At 35.3% G+C, this 25118-nt stretch overlaps 1 protein-coding gene across 1 annotated transcript in view; it reads right to left on the bottom strand.

The window, feature by feature from the left end:
• Positions 1-25118, bottom strand: part of LOC107567288 (protein FAM184A-like) — a 77918-nt gene that overhangs the window by 18797 nt on the left and 34003 nt on the right. The window contains exons 2-3 of the mRNA XM_016252943.1: positions 6217-6648; positions 3269-3691 (exon numbers count right to left, since the gene is read on the bottom strand). Of these exons, the coding sequence (XP_016108429.1) occupies positions 3269-3691; positions 6217-6648 (855 nt within the window). The remainder of the gene's footprint in view (positions 1-3268; positions 3692-6216; positions 6649-25118) is intronic.

Below are 25118 nucleotides of genomic sequence, written 5' to 3'. Positions count from 1 at the left end.
CATGTACACATTAGCTCTTTCTCCCTTTCATCTCTGCTCTCTCCTTCGTCGCCTTTTAAAAGAACTTCTCTCGGCTTCCATCGCTCATTGTCTCGCGAACTTTTTCCTTCACTTCCACCATTGTGGAGCTCATGTTCAATTTTTCAAATCATCGACTTTTCCACTGAATGAATTCATTCAATGTATTTTGTTCTTCTTAGAGCAAAGACAGCACAAAGAGAAAGAAACGAACCACTTGTAGGAAAATTTCAGCATTGTAATGCTACATATAGAGACTTTTTGGTAGAACGAACATGCACAACATGAAAAATACTTTATTTTAGTACAGAACTAAAAAAGATCAATTTTACGCCACTGTTGTCAGATTGTATTGCCGTTTTGAAATGTACTATTAAAACATAATCTTGACGTTTTGGAGATTTAGGTCTTTGCCCATTCAAGAACACAGGAGCTTTTTTTTTTTTTTTTAACCAAAAACAAACAAAAAAACTTACAAACATCTGCCTGGGGACATACAGTACTAAGATGACCACTGCATTAACTGTTTTGCCTATTTTCTATTCATCCATCCATCCATATTATAATGGACAAAAGTATTGGGATATACCTTTTAATTACCGAATTCAGGTTTATTGGTTTATCAGGTTTTTCATCAGGTTAACTGAAAACTTATTGAAGTACTTTTGTCTGTCCATCCATCCATCCATATAAAAAACATTAGTTTTTTTTTGCTTGTTTGTTTTTAAGAAATTATTACCTTTATTTAGCAAGCATGCTTTAAATTGGTCACATTCATTTATTAAATTAAATTACAGTAAAACATTTATAATGTTACAAAAGATTTCTGGTTTCAAATAAATCCTGTTCTTTTGGACTTTCTATTCATCAAAGTATCCTGAAAAATGGGTTTCCACAAAACAGAAATTTTCAACATTTATAATAATAATTACATAATAACATTTAATAATTACATAATAATTAAGTGTCTATTTAAACGAAGTGCAAATAGCCCGCCTTGTTGGCAGAGGCTCTTTAAACTAACTCTGTGACTTTTTTCGACCCGTGTTCGAATCCTCCTTTCGCCGAACTCATTCTTCTCCCTTTTCACATCACTTATCACATCAGAAAGGTATTTATTTTCAATAAAATGAAGGAAATAATCGAAAAGTGGAAAATAAAGTGCATCATGGGTGTTAATCGGTTAGGATTAGAGGTAGGTGTAGGGAGGGCTTAATTGTCCCAATAAGGTGGCATCCATTCAAGAATTTTAATAAAAATTATAATTGCTATTATTGCATACTGTTTTATAATGTACTACAATATCGAGGTGCACATATCTGCCACTTGCACCGAGTAGTATAAATAGCATCTAACTAATATTATTGCAAAGACAACACTTCTATTTGTACACAGTGTAAACAGAATCTATCGCTATTTGCACAGTGTAAATAGAACCCTAAGAAAACATGCTATTTTAACTTAGCGCAGATAGCTGCTGCCTTATAATAATCAATTCAACATTTCAAGTACAACTGTTTTCAACATTGATAATAAGAAGAAAAATGTTTCTTGAGCACCAAATCAGGATATTGGAATGATTTTGGCTCGTAGGGACTACAAAGAGTTCCTTCCCAGCTTTAAGATTAAACTGGCCATCATTGTTCATTTGAACAACCATATTATAAATCAAGCCAAGCATGGATCTTTTGATGACACCCATAAATTACATTTCGTCAGTTCTTCCATTCAGAAACAAGTCCAAGAAATGCCTTGGAGGGCCATGCTGGCTGACTGGCTTTTTTCTTCAAAGATATTTGAAAGACAATTCAGAGTTCAGGATGTGTGCCACTGCGTTTGAAGTCTCTTCTGTAAATATGTCTGAAATATCTGATGTGTTCAGAGAAACCAAAACACTACAGTAGTTTGACTTTCACTGCGATGATTTTTTTGTGTTCGCCATTTTAATTATTTAAAATACACTGCAGAGGGTTAAAGAAATACTGTATTTGTTCTTACGTGTTTGTAAATGACTTGTAAATTAAACATTTTCAAACAGCATTTGTAACCCATTTTAGTATCACAATGTGATGCATTTAAACAAGATATTCTACAAGAAAAAAAACATGTAGAGCAGTTAATTCAAATTGAGACCAGCGGCCAGGAACCTGTTAGGATATGAGTTGTGAATTTTGCTCTCATTTCAACTATTAAGATAAGATGATTCTCATTAGATGAATTATAAAATGAGATTAAATATGTAACATAACTTTTAAGCATCAACAAATGTACTTTTATTTATGAAAGTGAAATTCTGCACAAAGCCAATCAGAGTTTTAAAAAAAATAATTCAGTAAGGTAACACTATACAGTAAGGTTACATTCATTAACATTAGTTAACTCCATGAGTTAACATAAACTAACAATGAAAAATACTTCTTAAGAATTTATTACTCTTAGTTGATGTTGATTCCAACATTTACTAATACATTATTACAATTAAAAGTTGTATCTATTAATGTTAATTAATAGACCTGAGGTAACATGGACTAACAATGAACAGTTGTATTTTAATTAACTAAGTTAACAAAGATCAATAAATGCTGCAACAAGTGTATTGCTCACTGTTAGTTAATGCATTAAATACATTTAACAAATAGAACTTTATTGTAAAGTGTTGCCTTCAATTAATTGAATTGAATTAAATTAAAAGTCCACTAAAGAATGTATGGAAAAATACAATGGAAGTCAATGAAACTTACTTCAATATATCTCTTCTAAATATCAAAAGTAAGAAAGTTGGTAACACCTCTGTTTTGGGACCAATTCTCACTATTAACTAGTTGCTTATTAGCATGCATATTACTATCATATTGGCTGTTTATTAGTACTTATAAAGCACAAATTAATGGCTTATTCTGCATGAACATATTTTAGATCCCTTAATCCTACCCCATACCTAAATGTAACAAGTACTTTACTAACAATTAATAAGTAGCAAATTAGGAGGAGTTTATTGAGGCAAAGGTCATAGTTAATAGTTAGTTAATAGTGAAAATTGGTCCCCAAACTAAAATATGACCAGAAAGTCATACCAGGGTGAGTAAATGATGACAGAATGTTCATTTTTGGGTGAACAATATCATTAAATTAAAGTCAATTAAATCATAAGTTAAATCAATTTATTTAATTTAAATTAATCATTTTTAAATGTAATTTAATTTGCAAAAGAAAAAAAACAAGGACATGTGATGCATCTGGTGGCCTTTACCTTGATGTTGCTCTCTGCAGCAATGAGGGAGGCCTGCAGTTTGTGGGATTTCTCCCTGCTCTCCCTGGCCTCCTCCTGCACCCGCTGCAGTTCACTGCGCAGCTTCCCCAGAGTCTTCTGCAGCGCCGCTTCCTGCGCCTGGAACTCCTTCCTCAGCTCGGCTTCGGTCTTCTTCCAGGCCAGCAGGTTCTCTGCGGTCATCTGCTGCGTGCGCTTCATGGCCTCCAGTTCCCGTTCATAGAAAGCCTGGGCTTTATTCAGCTTGGCCTCGTACTCCTCCACCAGACGCTTCTTGTCCTGTTTCAGTTCCTCAACTCTTTCGGTCAGTGAATCCACCTCCGCTTTGTGAAGCTGTCCCAGTTTATCTTGGTCTTTGCTGTAGTTGGCATTCTGGCTTTGGTGTGAGCGAAGCAGTTCTTGGACCTGTGAATACAACATTCATTTGAGTTTTTTTAAATGGATGCAAAACACTTCCTAATGCTGCTTCCTAACCAGTCACAAACAATTTGTCTGTTACTGAATATGAAAATGCTACAGAGAATGACACATTTACAGCCAACTGTCAGTTATTTGATGTTTAATGTACAGTTGTCAGGGCAGAATTTTGACAAATACAAACTTCATTACTGTAGCGTAGCCTTTGATTTAAGATCTAAGCTAGCAAACTAAAGGTTCAAACACCACAAGGGTCGGTATATGAACTTTGGCCACTGTGACCTTGACCATGGCACTTAAACCAAGGCTGCTCCAGAGGTACTATCCATGTAAAAACTGTAATGCTAATCAACAAAAACAGATAAGCAAATGAGTAATTATTAAGCTAATTTACCCAAATATAAATAAATCCATCTTAAAAATTAGCATTTGGAAATAAATAAAGAAATAATTTTTTTTCTGAACATATTTTTATTTTACTACCATTTAATAATAAAAAAATTAAAAATAAATAATTAAAATAAATATGTATTTTTTAACGTTTGGAATTCTTTGAGATAAATTAACTTAATATATTTCTATAGACTTTACAATCATCCAGATGAATCAATCTGATAATGGAATAAAAACAGCCTAAAGCGGAACATGAGTTTTGCATTTTACTATGTAATTTTTATCACATGACTTGAATTATTTGTGAATTACAAATGTAAGTTAGTCAACCTCTTATATTCAGAACAAAAATCTTTATTTTTGGGCAACAGTGAATATAATGAGCATGAGCACAAATTCAGCTGTGTGAATGACCGGTTCAGAGAATGTGAGCGGAGTGGAGCGCCAACAATTTCCCCTCCGAGCATTCAATAACCACTCTGCTCCGGGTTCACCATTTCCTGCTCCCGCTCCACTCCTCGCTCACTGATATCAGAAACACTGCTCCACCTTCGCTCCATGATGAAAATTACGGCTAAAGTATTTCATTATGCTTTGAAATATCACAGAAGTTCTGTTCATAACATATATTAAAATAAAATAAATAAAATACAAGGAGAAAAGTGGCTTGTTTGAAACATAGTGTGCAAACTTTTCTCCTACCACATGCCAATGTTACATGGTTGTCAGCATTAAAAGGTATCATTGTTGCTTTTTGCAGAGCAAATTTTGTTTGTGAAGAATGAACATAACAGTACGTTTTCGTCAGTTATTTTATCTACGGATCGCTGCATTTCTTACAGATTTCTGCTCATTCGAAATCGGGTGTACAGATGAAGTAGCACTGTAAGATTACATTTGTTTGAATGCATTATTGAGAGAGCGATTGCGTGTGAATAAGTGCTGTACCGGTTTAAATCATGCTTTCACCATAAAATATTCAGTAGCCTATCTAGAAGGAACAAACAAACTCCTTGAGAACTATAACTTCCCGCTCATGTCCATTGCTATCATCATACCCTTCACATTCTTTCTGATTTGAGTGATCCATCTGTATCAAGCTAGCTAAATATGTTTAACATGTGAATTCTTGCTAAATATGCAGATAAATTATGGGCCATTGGCATGAATTGTGCTCGTGATGGAGCGGTCTTGGGGCGAGTGAAAACCACGACGCTCCGACTTTAAAAAAATCCGCTCCTCGCTCCATTCAAAATCACACCGCTCCACTCACATACTCTGAAAGTAAGCAAGTTTAATAATTTAACTGAAAATTAAGAAAGAAATAAATGCGACCCTGGACCACAAAACCGGTCTTAAGGTCTGTAGCAATAGCCAAAAAAATATTGTATGGGTCAAAATGATCAATTTTTCTCTTATGCCAAAAATCATTAGGATATTAAGTAAAGATCATGTTCCATGAAGATATTTTGTAAATTTCCTACCGTTAATATGTCAAAACTTCATTTTTGATTAGTAATATGCATTGCTAAGAACTTCATTCGGACAACTTTAAAGGCAATTTTTTCAGTATTTAGATTTTTTTGCACCCTCAGATTCCAGATATTCAAATAGTTGTATCTCGGCCAAATATTGTCCTATCCTAACAAACCATACATCAATGGAAATCTTATTTATTCAGCTTTCATGTGATCTATAAATCTCAATGTCGAAAAATTTACCCTTATGACTGGTTTTGTGGTCCAGGGTCACATATTACGTTTACATATTAACGAATTACATATTAAGTTTAAATATTCAAGTTTATTATGATGTACATGTTGATGATGATGACAATTTTTTTAATACTTATTTTTTTTCAGTTAAATATTACAGTAGTAATATTGTTAAATAGCTACATTTAATAATAATAATAATAATAAATTAGTAGTAGTACTATTTTATAGTCATACTGATATATAATCACAAAAGTCTGGCCAAATTGTGAAGTCCTATATACCTGGATTTTTTTAAATCACATTTAAAATCACATCTTTTTTTAATCCTAAAAATGGGAATTCGATTTTGCCCTTGGATATACCTAAATTTTTACATGTAACCACAAAAATTGGTAGACGCACCTCCTGCCGATGTGCGGCATGTAGCTCCTCAACAGCCTGCTGTTTCTCCTGCTCAAACTGGGACTGCAACTGTCCAAAGGAGCGGAGCTTCTCCTCGAAAGAGCGGCGCATTTCCTCCACCTCGCGGGACATGGTGACCACGCGCTGTGTGTGCTGCGCCTCCGTGCACAGCTGCATGTCCTCCACCCGCTGGCGGTACGTCTCGAACTCCGTCAGGGCCTGCCGCTTCATCCGCTCGTGCAGCTCCATGTTCTCCTCCAGAGACTGAATACGCCGCTTCAAGTCCATCTCGTCGCTGATCTTGCTCTTGTACTGCATGATCTTCTCCCGCGTTTCCGAGAGGATCTGCTGCACCTCCTCCTCGTGGGCCTCCTTCAGGGTCTGGATGGCCGCCTCATGCTCGTCATTCTTGGTGTTGAGGGCGTAGATCACCTGGAGAGGCGAAAGGATGGAGAACTCAATTGCAAATGAGACTCATAAGTTAAATCAAACAATAGTTGCATCATCTTCTAGATCCTTCTAGGAAACAAAAATATGTGTTTGCTCAGTCCATGACAGATTAAAATGAACGTAATGTTAAAAGGTTAAGTGAACACTGTTTTGCTGATCTAGAGCGTCTGTTTTCAATGCATTACACATGTAAAGCCAAACCAAGGAGCTGATGCATTTTCATTGACTGACCTTTAAATCCAGAAGATTTATGTCCAGCTCAAATATGGGAAAAGCTTTTCCATTATACTTTGAGATGTTATGTTTATAGGGTAACACCATATTTACAACAAAACTTTTCTGTTTCTCACTATACTTATTCTGTGGTGGTTGTAAAGTGTACATTTGACATCAAGTGACCACAAAAAGTACCAAAACTGCACATCAAAAAAAAAAAAAATAGGCTTGACAACATGTGAAAAATATTAGCATGATATAAGCTGTACAAACATTAAACAACTACACAAAAACAAACAATTTTCTTTGTAATATTTTCATTCACCTTGCATATTTTTATTCATGGTTTTTGAAGATGAAGTATGTCAGTCAAAGGGTTACTCCACCCCAAAATGAAAATTTTGTCATTAATCACTTAACCCCATGTCGTTCCAAACCCATAAAAGCTTTGTTTGTCTTCGGAACACAATTTAAGATATTTTGGATGAAAACCGGGAGGGTTTGTCACTGTCCCATTGACTGCCAAGTAAATTACACTGTAAAAACAAAATAATGATTATAATTATTATTGTTTCTCTTCTCTTTAAAATAATAAAAATATTCATTTTGCTATCCTATGCAATCAGCATAGCAGGGGCCCCTGGGCTTGAGGTTATGTCTGGGCTCTATATCTACACTACAAATGCCCTCAAATAGAACATCATTATTATGGAGTAACACAAAATACACAAACATATGCTTTGAGTTTCATAAATAGTACAATTAATATGCAACATGTCTAGGCTATAGACAAAGTTCTCTCAGTTGAGAGATCAAATCCCGGAAATAACCTTGAGCAAAAAAATAAAATAAAATAAATAAATAAATAAAAAACCCCCAGAGATATTAGCTTATTAGTATTATAAAAGTTATCATCATATCTGTGTCCTCTTATGCCAGGTTCTTATTTAATCAATAAATTCAATCGAATAAAAAGACATGCTGGCTATTAACTTAATCAAATTAAATCACTATCAACAAAATTCATAGATGGATTGTGCATAAATGTTAAGTTTAATTATAACATTTTAATGTAGAAATATTAAATGATTGCAAAAATGAAATAAGCTACTTTTTTAAATTATGAAACTACAACCGCCAGTAGGTGGCAGCAAGTGAGTGAGTGAGTCTTAATGAGTGAGTTGAATCAACCGATTTGTTTAAAAAGCTGATTCATTTAACTTTGCAAACGACTGTACTTATAGCCTGAATGAATCATTTACTGGTCCGTGTAACGCTGAGGAACAAAACACTGTTGTTCGGAGACGCAGCGGTTCTGCTGTTTGTTCTATTTTCTTTCTGACGGAGCAAAATGGAATTTTTTGTCTGAAAGTTACTCTGTAAGATGTTGTTTATTGTACATTTGCGATCGTACAGATATTCGAGAAAAAAAAAACAGGACTCTTGTTTGTGTGATAGGCTAAGTCCTATATCATAGGCATAGCTATGTTATAAAAACAGAAACTCATTAAACTGCTTTTTTTTTAATTTTTTAAATCATTTTGATGATATTTCTTCCCCACTATGTATAATGGCAGTAAGATGAGCGAGAGCGCTCAAAACTCATCCAATGATCGCATAATTTAGTGGAACATTAATATAGTAAGAATCATCCTCTGCAAAGAAATGAGGTGTGAACATTTGAGAATTTATCATTATCTTTCTAAATGTGCGCTCTTTGGGGCTAAAGGCTTAATGGAGCTGTGATAGCAAACCAATCGGTGCAGACGCGATTCAATACGTGTGTCCTTCTTCTATGTGAAATAATCATAAATACCAGTTTATGTGGTTTGATTGTGGCCTCGATGGTCATAGTTGTAAGCTGTAGCCCCGGCTGGCCCGTTGAGATCTTGCGTACGCAGTGGAAATGCGGCTAATAATTTCTGAATTCTAACTGGCATAAACAAAACACTGTTGTTCGGAGACGCAGCGGTTCTGCTGTTTGTTCTATTTTCTTTCTGACGGAGCAAAATGGAATTTTTTGTCTGAAAGTTACTCTGTAAGATGTTGTTTATTGTACATTTGCGATCGTACAGATATTCGAGAAAAAAAAAACAGGACTCTTGTTTGTGTGATAGGCTAAGTCCTATATCATAGGCATAGCTATGTTATAAAAACAGAAACTCATTAAACTGCTTTTTTTTTAATTTTTTAAATCATTTTGATGATATTTCTTCCCCACTATGTATAATGGCAGTAAGATGAGCGAGAGCGCTCAAAACTCATCCAATGATCGCATAATTTAGTGGAACATTAATATAGTAAGAATCATCCTCTGCAAAGAAATGAGGTGTGAACATTTGAGAATTTATCATTATCTTTCTAAATGTGCGCTCTTTGGGGCTAAAGGCTTAATGGAGCTGTGATAGCAAACCAATCGGTGCAGACGCGATTCAATACGTGTGTCCTTCTTCTATGTGAAATAATCATAAATACCAGTTTATGTGGTTTGATTGTGGCCTCGATGGTCATAGTTGTAAGCTGTAGCCCCGGCTGGCCCGTTGAGATCTTGCGTACGCAGTGGAAATGCGGCTAATAATTTCTGAATTCTGACTGGCATATAACGAACAAATCAAACAAACGTAAACGGGCAAAGGCGGGGCCCCCTACAAGGTGGGGCCCATGGGCTGCAGCCCACTCAAGCCCAATGGCACGTCCAGCCATGAGCATGTATAACTGCATGGTTAGGTGCAATTTGTTAAGAGTTTCCCTGTTGTCTGTGACGCTTTTAGTACAGAAATGTGACCCATTTTTAAGTTGCAACCCACCAGCTGAGAACTGCCTTGTCCAGAATGATTAATTATTAAAAGGATACATTATTTAGTTTTTTATAGCATGAATGAGTTTGCTAATGCATCATTTTCTTTAAGAAAGCCATAAGAAACAGTTCACAAAAACTAGAGATACGTTTTCAGACACGTTTTTAATTTTTAATTCCCTCAGTTACTAGGGAGAGAGCTTGAAAGTCTCCAAAAATGGCTCTGAGTTTGCCTTCACAGAATAAAGCTTTGGGCCACTCATGAATACTTTTTGCTATTTTATTAAAATTCCTAATAAAATTACAGACATGAAACCTTAGTTCATGAATATTAGGTTATGCACAAATAATTTAACATGATCTTTTTGATAAGTATTACACAGAGATCGGGAGATAAACTCCTCGGATTTAAAATCAGCGCACAAATTCGCATAAACATGTCCACAAAAAAATGTCAGTGTTAAAACAACAATGACACATGAAATGTCAAAATAAATAGCTCTTATTTCTTTTCAGCCAAACTATTCCCCTGCTTGATTATTTGAAAACAAAGTGACCTTCGACTGCAATTCTCATGCTTTGTGTGTCCGGCTCCCACTTCATTTCCATAATTGTCTAGACATCTGATTAGGTGAGAGCCATTTGGCCACCTGAGAGCTGCACAACAGAGTTATCTCCTTTACAAATCCTGCTCTGTGAGAAACCGTGACACTGGCGAAGACGTATGTGCTACTCTCATCACATCTTTAGCTGACTCTCTCCCAGGACTGACCACAGAGGATTCCATTATTCTCCAGTTTTCTTTCACACACTATTCACACAGTTCATTCTCTCAGCCAGACAAAAATGAGCTGATAAGGGCAGCGGTGGACACAGAAGAATCGGCGGTTCAGTTACTTTGAATATGTTTGCTCTCTCACCGTCAATGCATGTCGATGCCTGGTGCTGATCCCAAGCGATGTGCAAAAACTAGCCGTATCTGTTGTGTTATCTGCTTCTTTACTGCATGAAAGTGGAGAAAATCCTCACAACCTCTTTAAACAGTACAGATGCACTGGTTTCAACCTTATCGGAACCAAACCGATAATTGGTCTGTTGTCCAATATGGCGATACAACTGTCTGACTGAATTTAGCTTATGCTGCTTTTAAGTGCATTTCATGATAAGTGGAAACTTTTTTAACATCAGTTAATGCATTAGACATGAACTAACGATGAACAATTTATTAACAATATTTTTTAAATGCATGATATTTTCATTTTATTAAATGTCGGTTAATGTAGATTACTACTGTTCATAGTTAATTTTCATTCAGAATTGTATTCAATATTAAAAGATTCATTCATACTAATTAAAATAGATAATAAAAATGCATATGAACAAATTAAAATGTAACAATATCAATATAAAAAGTTAGCTAATGCATTACCTTATTACCGTTAACAAATAGAGCATTACCGTAAAGTGTTAGCTTGGATAAAACAAAACAAAGCATCAGTTTTTAGCTTTACATGAGTTGAGTAAAAGCTCCTTAAATTTGACTGAAAAACAGTAATGAAAATTTAAATAACTTCACAAAACCATTTACTTGTAATTTAATTTAAATTAGTAAAAAAACTGTGATACTGTAAAATATTATTAGAATTTAAAATATCTGTTTTCTACTTTAATATGTAATTTATTTCTGTGATGCAAAGCAGAATTTTCAGCATCAGTCTTCAGTGTCACATAATCCTTCAGAAATCATTCTGATATGCTGATTTGCTTCTCAAGAAAAATGTTGTATTACTATCAAAGCTGAAAACAGTCGCGGCTTAATATTTTTACTGGAAACCACAATACCTTTTTTTCAGGAACCTTTGATTAACAGGTTTACAAAAGCATAATTTATTTGAAATATGAATATTTTCATAATATAATGCATCCCTGTGCATTGTTAAAAAAGAGATTTAGTAATAAAAGAAAAGTTGTAAAAAAATTATTGAAATTTTATTAAAACATTTATTTATGTTTTATAAAAATAAAAAAAAAAGCTTTCAGTCTTTCTACTTCAAAATGTATTATTCAATTAAATATAAATTTGCTGGGGGGTTTTAATTAATTGCGAAATTTACTAGTGATTTCTGTGTAAATAAAAGTATTAATTTCTTCCCCAAAATAAATAAATCAACAAAATCTCACCCCAACTTGCACAATAGTGCAACTCATAATGTCATTTCTAACTCTTCTTGAGGGAATGAATGAAAGGACAATGCATACTTTTAGCCCCTGTATCCATCATGCATCCTGAAGACCCTTTCGTGGAAGGACGTGCAGAGAATACCACTAGCCATCTACCTGTGCAATAGTCTACAGTAACAGCCAAAACACAGTCCCGAGAGGTTGCTTGTGAAATGAAAGTGGCAGCCATCCTGTATAGGACTATATTAAGATTCAGGAGGCATTTAGAGTGCCAGCGTTCATTTTAAATCTCAGAACACCCTGGAAGTTACGCACTCACCCTGATATGCACTGACTGATGCTGAGAAAAATACTTCTGGAACGGTCTAGCAATTTCCTTTGCAAAGAGAGTCAATTTGACTAAAACAGTTTTTGGGCTATTATGTTTAGAAGTCTAGTCATATTTCTCTGAATATGTTCAACTGGTGCATTCCAGTACAGTGCTAAAAATTGCTATTATGCTGTAAATAAAAGTCGCGGTCATGAGCTCTGTGCGCATAATCGAGTAAGTCTGTCATCTAGACAAGATTTTAAGGCATCAAAAAGTACACTTCTGGTGTGATGTCTCTTTTAAACAAGTTTGACTAGGTTTATTGTTTCAAAATTTGACTATTTTACTGTGTGCGTTGAGTTTGTAGTTTTGTTGTTAGCAATACACTCGACTGAATCAGCTGTGAACTGAATCCTCCACAAACATTCATATTTTGTCAGAGTACATACTACATTTGACAAAGTACTTACAAAGACTTACAGTATGTCATCAACCGCATCACTGTTCCCCAACATTTATGAATAACAGTAAAACGTCCAGTGGACGTTCCAGTAGGGCTGTCAACTTACTTTTTCTGAATTTTTGTGTTACTGTAATATTAATAAACCTTGAGGAGGCGATGGAGTTACCTGTGATATACACAGCATCGTTGTTATTAGTAACAAAAACTAAAACTATTAAAAAGGGTTTTCAGTAATTGAAAGTGAAATAAAATATAAATATTAAATGAAAAACTTGAAACTTAAAACACTAAATATTGGCATTGAACTGACGGAAATAAGTGTAAAATGAAAACTAAAACTAAAAGTAAAATAAAAATCTATAAGCTATACTTAAATATAAAAAAAAGACCAAACAAAAGCACATATCAAAATGACTAAAACTTCAACTAAATTTAAAATAAAAACTGAAATATAAAAATGATAAAGTCCTACAGGCCTACACTGTCACGTCACATAAAAAATATAAAAAATGTACAATATAACAATATAATACCTTTATGTTATGTCTACGTTATAATGGGATAATGTTTATGACAAAATATGTCATTATAATACATGGTTTTAACAACACAGTATCTCATTATTATGGTAAAACATTCAAATATAACATTAAAATGACATAACATGGCAGCAATGCACCAAAAAAATAAATAAATAAAGGTTAAAAATATTAATTAAAATAATAATTGTACATAAATAATGCTAAAATAACACTGACACAAAGGATGTATTATTATTAATCTATTTTTTAACTATAGAATAATGAGTTGTTAATGTTTATAAGATCAAATTTGTACTCCACCATGAAAAAATGGTGTAAGATTTACTTTGAAAGAAATTGCTAGCAAATTTCAGAAAAACATAAACATGAGATTAAGCAGGACTAAAAATGCATTTTCTTGTAAAACATACTCCAATAATCTTTGATTTATATACAACCCTTTTTTAAAGTTCAGTAGACAATCTAAAGGACTACGTACTTACAAATATTTAAGTTGTGTTATGAATTGAGTTCTGTAGTTAGAAATGTTTGCACTGACATAAAACATGCCAAGATTTTACTAACACCTGCCTATGTAGAAAACATCCATCAAGGCAGCTCTCGAGGGCTTAGAACAGAGCCTTTGTAATGAGGGGTTTAACACAAAACTGCATTGTCTTTTTTGATTTGCCACATTGGCTCAATCTTTAGTCCTGAATATGTCCAACAAATCTGGCAGTCTGTGAGATTTTGGCCCACTCCGAACTGGAATATGAGAAAACCCATTAACTCCCACAACACTGCGAAGTCTTAATCACTTTGTACTTGAATCTGAAAGTCATTACAACGGTTCCAACATCAGTCAATAAGACCTAGACCATGAGAATGATAATTACAGTCATTTGCAATGGTGCAGAGAGAACAGCATATTGTTCAGTGTATAAAGGCTGTCTGTAAATTGGTCCAGATCACTTTTGGGGCGACGTAGGGGGTTATTGTGCGGCTTCAATCACAGCCTGTTTCACAAGATGTGCCTCAGTTAAAGATTAAAACGGGTCTGTAATGTGCAATAAGAGTTTTCCTTACAGCTATCGACTTGGCTTCAAGCTTTGACCTGTTATATATGATATATTTTGTGTTTTAAAGAATGATGGACTGTATAAAATAAATATATCCACCATTCACTCCATCTCTTTCTCCATAGATTCTGCATTCTCAGGCACATGGGATCAGTTCGTAACTGGCAGGCTTATGAATATGCATTAAGTGAGGAAATGGGTTATAATGAAGTTGAGAGATAGTGCTAATTAGTGTAATTGCAAGGCACACCTTCAACGAAGAGGTAATTAAAGCAGTTGAAAAAGAACAGTTCAGTCTGGAAGGAAAACTTGGAAAAGAAAAGAACTTTGCTATAGCATGTACATTAATCATGATTAAAAGGCTCATAAAGGGTTTTGTAGCTCTAATTTCCTGCTACATAAATGGGCAATGGCTGCAGTGAACCTGGAGGTGTGAAATATAGTTATGTTTGTTCCCTTTGGTTTCATAGCAGAGTGTTTCTTCAACTTTCAAAATTTCAATTTCCTTTTCATTACACAAAGGGTGTGGGGGAGTCTAATTTCTAGAAGTTCCATTGTTGAAAAAAACACCTAGTTTCAGCTCCTCAGAGTTTATGATTACAAGGCTGGTTGGTTACTTCTTAACCGTTAGGTGTTTTTCACACAGCTACTGATAATTAATTGCTTTCATTGTGCTTTGTATTGTACACAGACTGAAAACAAGAACGCGTCTTCCAATCATCAGTCATGAGTGTAATGACTATATTACGTACACTACTATTCTTTTTTTTTTTTCAAAGAAATTAATATTTTCTATCGATTAAGGAATCCTGAACAAAAGGTATCAAGTTTACACAAAAATATGAAGCAGCACAATCATTGTCAACACTGATTATAATAAGAAATGTATCAAATCAGCACTAATTTCTGAAGGATCATGTGACACTGAAGACTATAATGCAAAAAAATTCAGCTTTGCACCACAGGAACACATCACTTTCCACCGGCCTTTGATCCATACCAGTTTGCATACAGGACGAACAGATCCACGTAGGACGCCGTAGCCACAGCCCTCCAGGCTGCGCTGTCCCACTTGGAGCAGGAGGGGAGCTACGTCTGGCTGCTCTTTGTGGATTACAGCTCTGCGTTTAATACCATCCTCCCTCACAAACTGGTGGACAAACTGGTAGACCTGGGACTTCCATACTCCACCTGTACATAGATTAAGAGCTTCCTGTCTTTGTCGCAGCCAGAGGGTGAGAGTGGGCCCACATACATCTATGACACAGGGCTGTGTGCTGAGCCCCCTGCTTTACACCCTGTACACCTATGATCGTACCACTGCACACCACAGTAATACCATCATCCAATTTGCCGATGACACCACAGTGGTGGGATGGTACTGCCTATCGGGACGAGGTGGAGCAGCTGACAGTATGGTGTGGAGAAAACAATCTGTTACTCAACACCTCAAAGACCAAGGAGGTCATCGTTGACTTCAGGAGGAAGAAAACAGATATCTCTAAGGACTAATAGATTTAAGAACAGTTTTTATCCTACAGCAGTTACCACACTCAATGCTGCTAAACATAATTTGATGTGCAATAAGAGATCGGGGCAATAATGACAGAATGTATGCTGTGTGTGTGTTTTATTATATTATTTTTACTATTTTAACTGTTTTTATATGTTTTGTTGATCATGAGTGATGCACTGATTGGATGGCACTTTAATTTCGTTGTACATGTTACAATGACAATAACGATTTGAAATTTGAATTTTACATTTTAAAATACATTACTTGACAACAGTTATTTTAAATTGCAATAATATTTCACTGTATTACTATTTTTACTGTATTTTTAACACATGAATGCAGCCTTGGTAATCATGAGAGACTTCTTTATAAAAAAAATTTAAAAAACCTACAGACTCAATTTTTGATAAATGACCAGCCAATGACTATATTATGATATAATATAGATGGCAGTGTAAATACAATTATATAAAACAAAATATCTTTATGCATATATTGTCTTCTTTGGGGGGGGGGTGAAAAACTCAAACACAAGTGATAAATCTTATGGAGTCAGCAATATTAGCAGCCCTGAAATATATCGCAGGTGCTACTTTAGGAGACGCTGAACTTAACTGAACTTGATAAGCAGAAAAATCCTAGCTTTACTTATAAAAAAAGTAAATACACGTATTGGAAAAAGCAGTAAAAACTAAGACCACAGCTCATTTAAAAGCTAAACATCATATGCATACGATCTATCTAGTATATGCTAAATTATCTAAAAACAACGTGTAATGTCACCGAAATTTTAAACATACAGAAGTAGATGCATGTGGGAAAACCTGAATACTTGCAAATAAACACATGACACATAACTTCAAATATCTCACACTGCAACTGTCTTGGAAAGACAATGGCAAAAAAATAAAGAAAAAAAACTGTGAATCCAAGATTACTCCTGGTATTTTGTCACCTGCACTACTACATGCTGCAATGACAAGGCGTGAAACTTTGCGATTGTGTGGGATTGTCTTGTATCAAGGAAAAACTATTATGGTGAAAAATTGCATTAGTCTCAACATAAATTCTGAGAATTCGCAAGAAATCTTACAGCAGACATATATATGCTTTAAAATACTACAGTGTATTACACAATCTGGACTATCACAGTTCAAAAATAATCATTATATCTTATCATAATCCAAATATACAGTAGATAACATATCTCAGTATCTCTCGTTACCATTTGCATATGAGCATATGGAGAAATTCTGACACATTGGGATGCATGCGTGCATCACAGTCACACATAAGAGCAGCTCCACTAAAAAAATAAAGAAAGATAAAGCAGGTTACATTCCTTCCTTAGGGGAAACATTTTTTTTTTTAGTCTCAAAGTGTATGACAATTGAAAAACAAAAAAATATTATTTTTATTGAATAATGGTGAAAGCATGACTACACAATAGTAAGACTGCAGAAACAGGAGAGATGTATGACTGTGATGAAATACTCCTGCCTGGATGAGGTCAGTTCAGGAAAATAATTCTGAAATTCAGCATGAGGGCTCGTAGAAGATCTTTGACATTTACAGTGTTTTTTGCACATATTCAATGAAGGGGTCGTACAACATGGGTCTCTAGCCACACTTCCTTTACCACGGCATTGAAAAATAAGCTCACTTTAAATTCTACGTGTTGCCTTTGCCTCGGGTGCTACAGTCAATAGCTAAAACTGTCAGGCCTGTTCACAAAGCCAGTCCGAAATCAAATCTACAGGGTGTGAGAATGCTGTGAGTACAACATTTGTAGAACCTCTGAAGAAATGTAAAGTTAACGAAACTGTTCTCTAGTCAGAGAAGAGGCTGAACCTGAAACATCCAAAAGGGCCTCCAAAAAATCTAGTATTTTAATATGCAATTTATTCCTGTGGTGGGAAAGCTGAATTTTTCAGCATCATTACTACAGTCTTCATTGTCACTTGATCCTTCAGAAATCATTATAATATGCTGATTTGCTAATAAAACAATATTATTGTCAATATTGAAAAGTTCTGCTGCTTAATATTTCATGTAGCCCATATAAAGTTCAAAAGAACAGCATTTATTTCAAATAGAAACCTTCTGTAACATTATGTCTTTACTGTTATTTTTAATCAGTTTAATGCATTCAGCATTCAAATATATAATAAACATTGCATGATCCCTGGCAGTTCTCACCCCATGAAAAATGCCTACAGGTATCATCAACTATTTACTTGTTAACTAAACAAGTAGTTTCTCGTCACGTCTGGTACGTGTTAAACCCAGACAGAAGTGTTTGAATAGTGGATTTCTGGATGTGCTGGATGGATCAGTGCCAATTCTGTGAAGCATGTCTCTCCATTTCAAGTGTTTGTTTTATCCTAGACTTCCTCCGAATCTCAGTTCGACATGAATATTCAAACTTCAGTTTAACTGCCCTTCATGGCTGCTTTCTAGGGCAATAAACTTAACAGCCAAATAAAACTCCTCACAACTTTTAAAGTCTCCTCAGAGAGCCAAAGTCAGGTCTGTTGAATCTAATAAAGCACAACTAACTTCAAAAGTTGCCCTCTACCACGACAAAAAAGAAGATAAATGCTACAAGAGCTCCAGGAGGTTCATTAGCTTATGTTTAAATCTGATCTGCGCACTAAAAACCATCAGAACACAAAGCCAGTAATCTACTTTTAAGATAGCACTTGCTTTTTCTGTTCGTTTTGTCTTTGGAGGAGGGGAAAAAGGTCAATCTGCAGTTTTGCAATAACAAATGGATTTCTTCGTACTTGTAAGGAAAATAGGTAGGTCACTCCTTCAGTTCCCAAGCTGTTATCTGCAAAAACAAAGTCTTTCTGCACAACAGCCGATTTGGTTCATGTTACTCCTGAGGACAGAAGGACATAAGGTGTGTTTAAAAAGGGTCCGCTTGTTCAATGCTCTGGAAAGTTTGCTGCACCAAGCAGCTTTGGGTTAAGCTAACGCAGGCACCAAAGTTACAGATATTGGCAGAGCCTACTGTAAATATCAATTGAACTCTTGAGCAAGATACTGTAATAAATCAAAAAGACACTGCTATTTGAAAGCAAGTCAGGGATATGTGAGACAAAGGTGTTAGATTCATTAATCAGCTTCCCTGTGGCCCAGGTTACAGAAGCATTTCCACCTCAGAGTAAATGCGACTATTTTTCTTAAAAGCTTTATATCTCCCAATTGTGACTTCATATCTTGTAATTTCCTGTTTATATGTCACAATGTGATTTTACATCTTGCAATGTGACTTTGTTTCTTGGAATTGGCACTGTTTATCTTGTAATTTGACTTTTTTTTCCATTTCAAAATGTATCTAAGTATCTTCTATTTTTTTTTTTACTTTAATGCGAAACAGGCTTCAATACCATGTAGAGTATGAGGCTTGAAAACCGTGCCTCCTACGTGAGCTGTAATCTTCCTCAGTTTTCTCATAACCTTCTTATATATCTTCTCCACTTCTTCACCAGCAATCAAACTACAGATACCAGAGGGTATTATGCAATACTATTGGCACTATTCCTCTAGAGTAAAGATTACAGCTACTAATTAGTCTAAGTTCCAGAATCTGAAGAAAAAACACCACCTGGTGAAAAAAGAGAAGGAAAAAGCAAGCACAATGTGAGGAAAAGGTGCCATCGAAAGTTTTCTTCTATAAGAAAGAAAAAGTACCAAATGAGGGCATAAGAGAAGTTGGAGCAAGCCAACTCTGACAGCTAAGAAAGTGGGGTCAGAGCTTTGATGGGCAGTAACGACAGAAAAATCAAGGCGAGGAGAACTATTTGCAGGCTGAGATTTACACCCAGTGGAATTTAAACCTGCAGGAGATGTTTTAAATCAGACTTCAGAGCACTTAAAAATCCACATCTCCCATCTCAAAAAGACCTTTTGAGAAAGTACGTAGTGATCCGTCACCTTACAGCTCATACCACCGGCATTCGTTTTCCTTCTGTGAACTTGATATTCACATATGACTGTGAAAAACAAATGGAGCTGAGAAAAGTGTTCAGTGTTAAATGTACGACTCCCTTGCATGGTTGTGCGTTATTCAGATTTGAACTGAAAATACTTTTTAAATTCCAATTCAGTTGCTAAATTTGAACTGAACTGAAGTAGCAAACAGAATGCAAAATTGCCATTTGAATTTGGATGTTTTGTATCATTTTGTAAAACTAATTGTTTTGAATGTTGGCAAGATAAACAGACAGGCAGACATAAAGATAGAATAATAGATAGATAGAATGGCAGACAGAGGCAAATAGACTGAACAAAAAAGATAACTAGAATGATAGATACTATAACATGATAGAACAATTAAATGAATGACAGAACGATAGACAGAACAACAGATATAACGACGGATAGACAGACAGATATAACGAAAGACGGACGGACGGACGGACGGATGGGATAAGATAGAATTCCCATTCCTGTGATTCTAATTCAAAACACAATTCAACTTTCTGTTTGGTTAAAATTCTCATTCACACTGACACTCATGAATGGAAGCCAATTCTTTATGTCTGAATTATGCCCAAACCTTTTTTTTCGCAGACCTCTAGGGGTTTTGGTCAGAAACAAATCAATCCCAAGAAACTCGGGACAGGTGACAGCCCATCTGTGTGGATCTTCAAAACCTGCTCTTACGGTCTGTTCTTTAGCTTCATTCCTTTGACTTTCTGATTAGGATGTTCTTATGTGTTCCATAGAGACCGGTACCCCCTGGACAAGACTGGCTTGACGGATCAGATGTTCTTTAAATTCTCCAGTGACTACAAAACCATCCTGCCAACCTGACTTTGGAAGGAAGCTCATGGCAATGCAAGTGGACACCTGCAAATTCTTCCAGATCTTCATTCTACCATACCTACACATACATAGCAGTTAACTAAGCTACAAGACTATGTTTCTGAGAAGGTGTTGAGCAGCCCTGAGAAACCCCAGGGAACTGTTCACAACACAGCCGTGCTGTGAAAGAAAGGCCAGAGCAAACCGAACTATCTGACGTGGCTCAGATCTGCAGCAAGCTGTTAGCGATGTGCAAGCGTAATGGCTTGTTTTTCAATGCTGTCATCTGCTAGGAGAACAATAGCAGTTCAGACAATTCCAAAGACCCAAATAAACCAATCAGGAAGGCTACCTTTGATACCGCACTCACTTTGAACTCACTGGAGACAAAGCAGGGAACAGGATGGTGGCCAAATTGGAGTCCATAATGAATAGTGTGGTATCTTAGAGGACCTTTAGCCAGGGTTTATTCCAGCATGGTGCTCTAAGAAGCGCTACTGGGTATTCTTCTTGCCTGGTGCCAACAGGCTCTATAGTGCCATCTGTTCACCTACACAGTCCCCTTGGCAGCAAGGAAGAATGACATTGGACAAGGTTACTTTCTTCCATTCACTGACCCAATAATGATTTCATACTTTTTCCTAAGCACTTATTGGCTGAGGACGATGTGTGCATGTATAGTGAGAATTTAGGAACAAGTACTGTATGTCTACCAATCTATCTAGAGTTTGGTTTGGGTAAAAATATAGATTTTTCCAATTCTTCATTTGAATGATCTTGAAAAACCCAAGATCGATCTTATGCTCTATGCTGGTGTTTCATGCATCGCTGAATTGAATAATATTTTACCTGATTTTGCATTAGGAATTGAACGTAATGAGATAAAAAGGTCATGCACTGAAAAATATTGGCAACTTAATAACTCCATTAAGTTGTCCTTGTGGGATTCAAGCAATGACAGAGTAATTTGTTCATGAACAGGACTACATTTTGTAGTCAGATTGATGAACAAAAATTTATTTTTAATGAATCAAAAACATACAGCTCAACAAAAACAGTGCAACCAGTGTGGTGTAATTTATAAATGAATGATTCTTATGATTCTTAGTCTATCCAATGCACATAATGTGAACAGTGTGGTCCAATTCTTGAACAAATTATTCTTCTAAACAGTTATTTTTAGTAAATCAGAAACATACATCACAACCAATGTTGTCCAATTCATGAACAAATGATTCTGATGAACTGGTTCTTTTCATGGATTCATATGCATACAACACAACCAGTGTGGTCTGATTCATAAGTAAATTATTCATATTAACCAACTTTTTAGTGAATCAAAAACATACAGTGCAACCAGTGTAGCTCAGTTCTTTCAATCTGGTTTTTCTAATGAATCAAAAACACTCCCAAACTCAAGAATTATCATCTGAAGTATCCTTCTATGAATCCATCAGAGTGTTTACACAATAACATCAAATTATCATTACTTACAGTGATGGGATATTTTATAAATAGATGGAAGGATTATATACAATATATCAGAGAAAATATACAGACACCCAAATGAATCAGAATCAAAATTAATTGAGAACTTGTGAATAGCAAATTAATTGGGAATTGGGAATTAATACCAAATCCCACCTATAGTTTTACAAAAACAAGCCGATTATTTGATATATGTCTTGTCATTGTAGGGATCCTTGCTCCTTTTTCTCTCAAGAGGAAAAAACACTTTGTATCCAAAGATGTATGTGGCAATGACAGCCTGACAAATCAAGCAGAAAATGATGATACATATTTGCTCTGGTGCCTTCCAAAGCCCAGAACAATCTGAAATGCAGAAGGTATGAAGGCCAGGTCCCAAAGTACAGCAACAGGTGCATCTCCAGGCCTGTGCATCTGTTTGCCAGCCATGTCTCTCTCTAAACCCCCAGGACTCGCAAATGACTGAATCTCATTACAAAAACCCTGCAAACACAATGGAAGAGACACAGAATCATCTTTTAGTGAGTAAACTGGACTATAAAATTCATGAACAAGAGTCACAAAGTTATATGGTTATTTCACAACATCTTTGGGCCTTTGATTGGAGCAGTGATGTTTAAATTCAATCTTTCATGGTTTATGAGCTACATTAGAGGACATGGTCTCATGGTCACTGTGCCTCTGAGTGTTTCTGAAGAGAATCAAATGTGCTAAGCATTCAGTGGAAAAACCTTAGAGTTGCAATGTGTTTCTGACATCATAAACGTTTGCATTCACTCACCAAAATCAAGTTACAGGGATTTGGGGGAGGGTTGACTCTCCTAATTAAAGCTAGAACAATGCAATGGATTTTAAAAGACCTGTCTTAATAGTAGATGTTACATAACAAATATCGACTGCATTTTCAGACAGTGTTTCTTTAGCCACAAAAGTTTTGTCAGACACAGTATTTTCATATTTTGATGCCAAATTGACACTTTGTAAAGCCTCATCTGAAAAACATTCAAATACTACCTTAGCAAATGTTGTTGTCTACCATTTTCTCAGACAAATCTATGGAGGATCTTTGTGTTTGGAGAGTGTTTAAACCAATTTTATGGAGATGATGCAAAAAAAAAGGGTAAAAATTTGCTGCAAAGAATGCAAGCAATATTCTAGCCTTTTCCAAATCTAAACATACATTTTGAGAAGCTCATGATGTAGATTAAACTATGAATCAGTCCTCAATCACAAATTTGCAATGGATTTTAAAAGACCTGTCTTAATAGTAGATGTTACATAACAAATATCGACTGCATTTTCAGACAGTGTTTCTTTAGCCACAAAAGTTTTGTCAGACACAGTATTTTCATATTTTGATGCCAAATTGACACTTTGTAAAGCCTCATCTGAAAAACATTCAAATACTACCTTAGCAAATGTTGTTGTCTACCATTTTCTCAGACAAATCTATGGAGGATCTTTGTGTTTGGAGAGTGTTTAAACCAATTTTATGGAGATGATGCAAAAAAAAAAGGGTAAAAAGTTGCTGCAAAGAATGCAAGCAATATTCTAGCCTTTTCCAAATCTAAACATACATTTTGAGAAGCTCATGATGTAGATTAAACTATGAATCAGTCCTCAATCACAAATGAAATCTTGATATAGCTGTAATCAACATTATAAATGTCTTTACTGTCATTTTTGATCAATTTAAGTGCGTCCTTGTTGTGTCTGTTATTCAAAATTAAATAAACTTACTGACCCTAAACTTTGAACAGAAGTGCATATATTAGCTACATTAACATTACTAACTTAATGTCTTATGTTTTACATTATTCTTTTTGATAACATTAATTTAAACAATTTAAAATTCAAGTCAAAATTAATTCAAGCCCACATAAAAAATAATATGCATCACATTTTTACCACTTTATCAAAACATTTTACCCAAGAAAATAAAAAAAACTTAGCAAAAGGTAAATTGGAAATTATGAAATCATGCTTTTTTTAAAAAGGTAACATAGCAACAGTTTGCTGCTCAAGGACTTTCTGGTACAGTCAGTATCAGATCATTATCATTTTGTTTAAAAAGTTGTTTAAATACTTCATGCTTGTCATTTTTATAATTCATACACGGGAACAACAGGAATAAAACAAGCTTATATATGCTTTTTAAAAATACAACTCCTATTTATTAATTCATTTACTGCTGTTCATACTTTCATCTCGCAATGCACTGCCTTGCAGCTACAGATCTGAGTTTAACTCCCATGTTAACACTAGGAATAGACTTCCAAATCCTCTGAAAAGTCATACATATGAACTGATCCGTTCCCTGACCAACACTAATTATCCTTCAGCGCAGAGAACCAGCCTACTCAAACTCAAACTTCTCCCCAACCATGTGCAATGAGTCAAGCAGAATCTATCCCTTCAGGAGTCACTCAGCAGCAACACCACATGTAGAAGCAGTGTGACCGTCCTTCATCACCATGGCAACTACAGTACATGATCATAGTCTTTCAAAAGATTCATGATATAGTGGGCTGCAAGCAGGGCAGATTTGCTTTCTTATAGAGGGTGCAATTGAGAAAGCGGTTCTAAAGCAGTCGTCGAGACTGCTGGGGATCTTTTGACTGAGCTGAGAGACATGAGATCACAAGAGACATCATCTCCGGGTGGTTTGCTGGGGCCTGTTATTTATGAGGCCCAGAGCTAATGATCCAGCTTCAGAGCAGCAGCGGCTGTCTTTGAAGTGAACCTCTTTGTTCAGATAGGAGGGTTAAAACCTCTGTGGGTCATGCTTCCAATGATTTAATAAAAGTAATGTCTACATAAATTGTTTATCTCTTTATATTTATCCAAATCTATATGTTTCCATCTATGCCATGCAATGTAAAGAGATAGTTCAGCCTTGTAGATAAACGGAAGGTTCACCTTAAAAATAAAAGAAATAGTTCACATCAAAAATGATAATTCTGTTATAGTTACTTATACTCATGTTGTTCCAAAACTGTAAGACTTTCTTTCTCCTGTCAGTCACAATACAATATATTTATGGTTCCAAACCAAACATCATTAAAA

The sequence above is a fragment of the Sinocyclocheilus grahami genome, unplaced genomic scaffold (assembly GCF_001515645.1).
Source record: "Sinocyclocheilus grahami isolate Dianchi unplaced genomic scaffold, SAMN03320097.WGS_v1.1 scaffold1141.1, whole genome shotgun sequence".
NCBI classification, from domain to species: domain Eukaryota; kingdom Metazoa; phylum Chordata; class Actinopteri; order Cypriniformes; family Cyprinidae; genus Sinocyclocheilus; species Sinocyclocheilus grahami.
The sequence above is the reverse complement of the archived record's forward strand: the minus strand, read 5'-3'. Positions and strand labels throughout refer to the sequence as shown.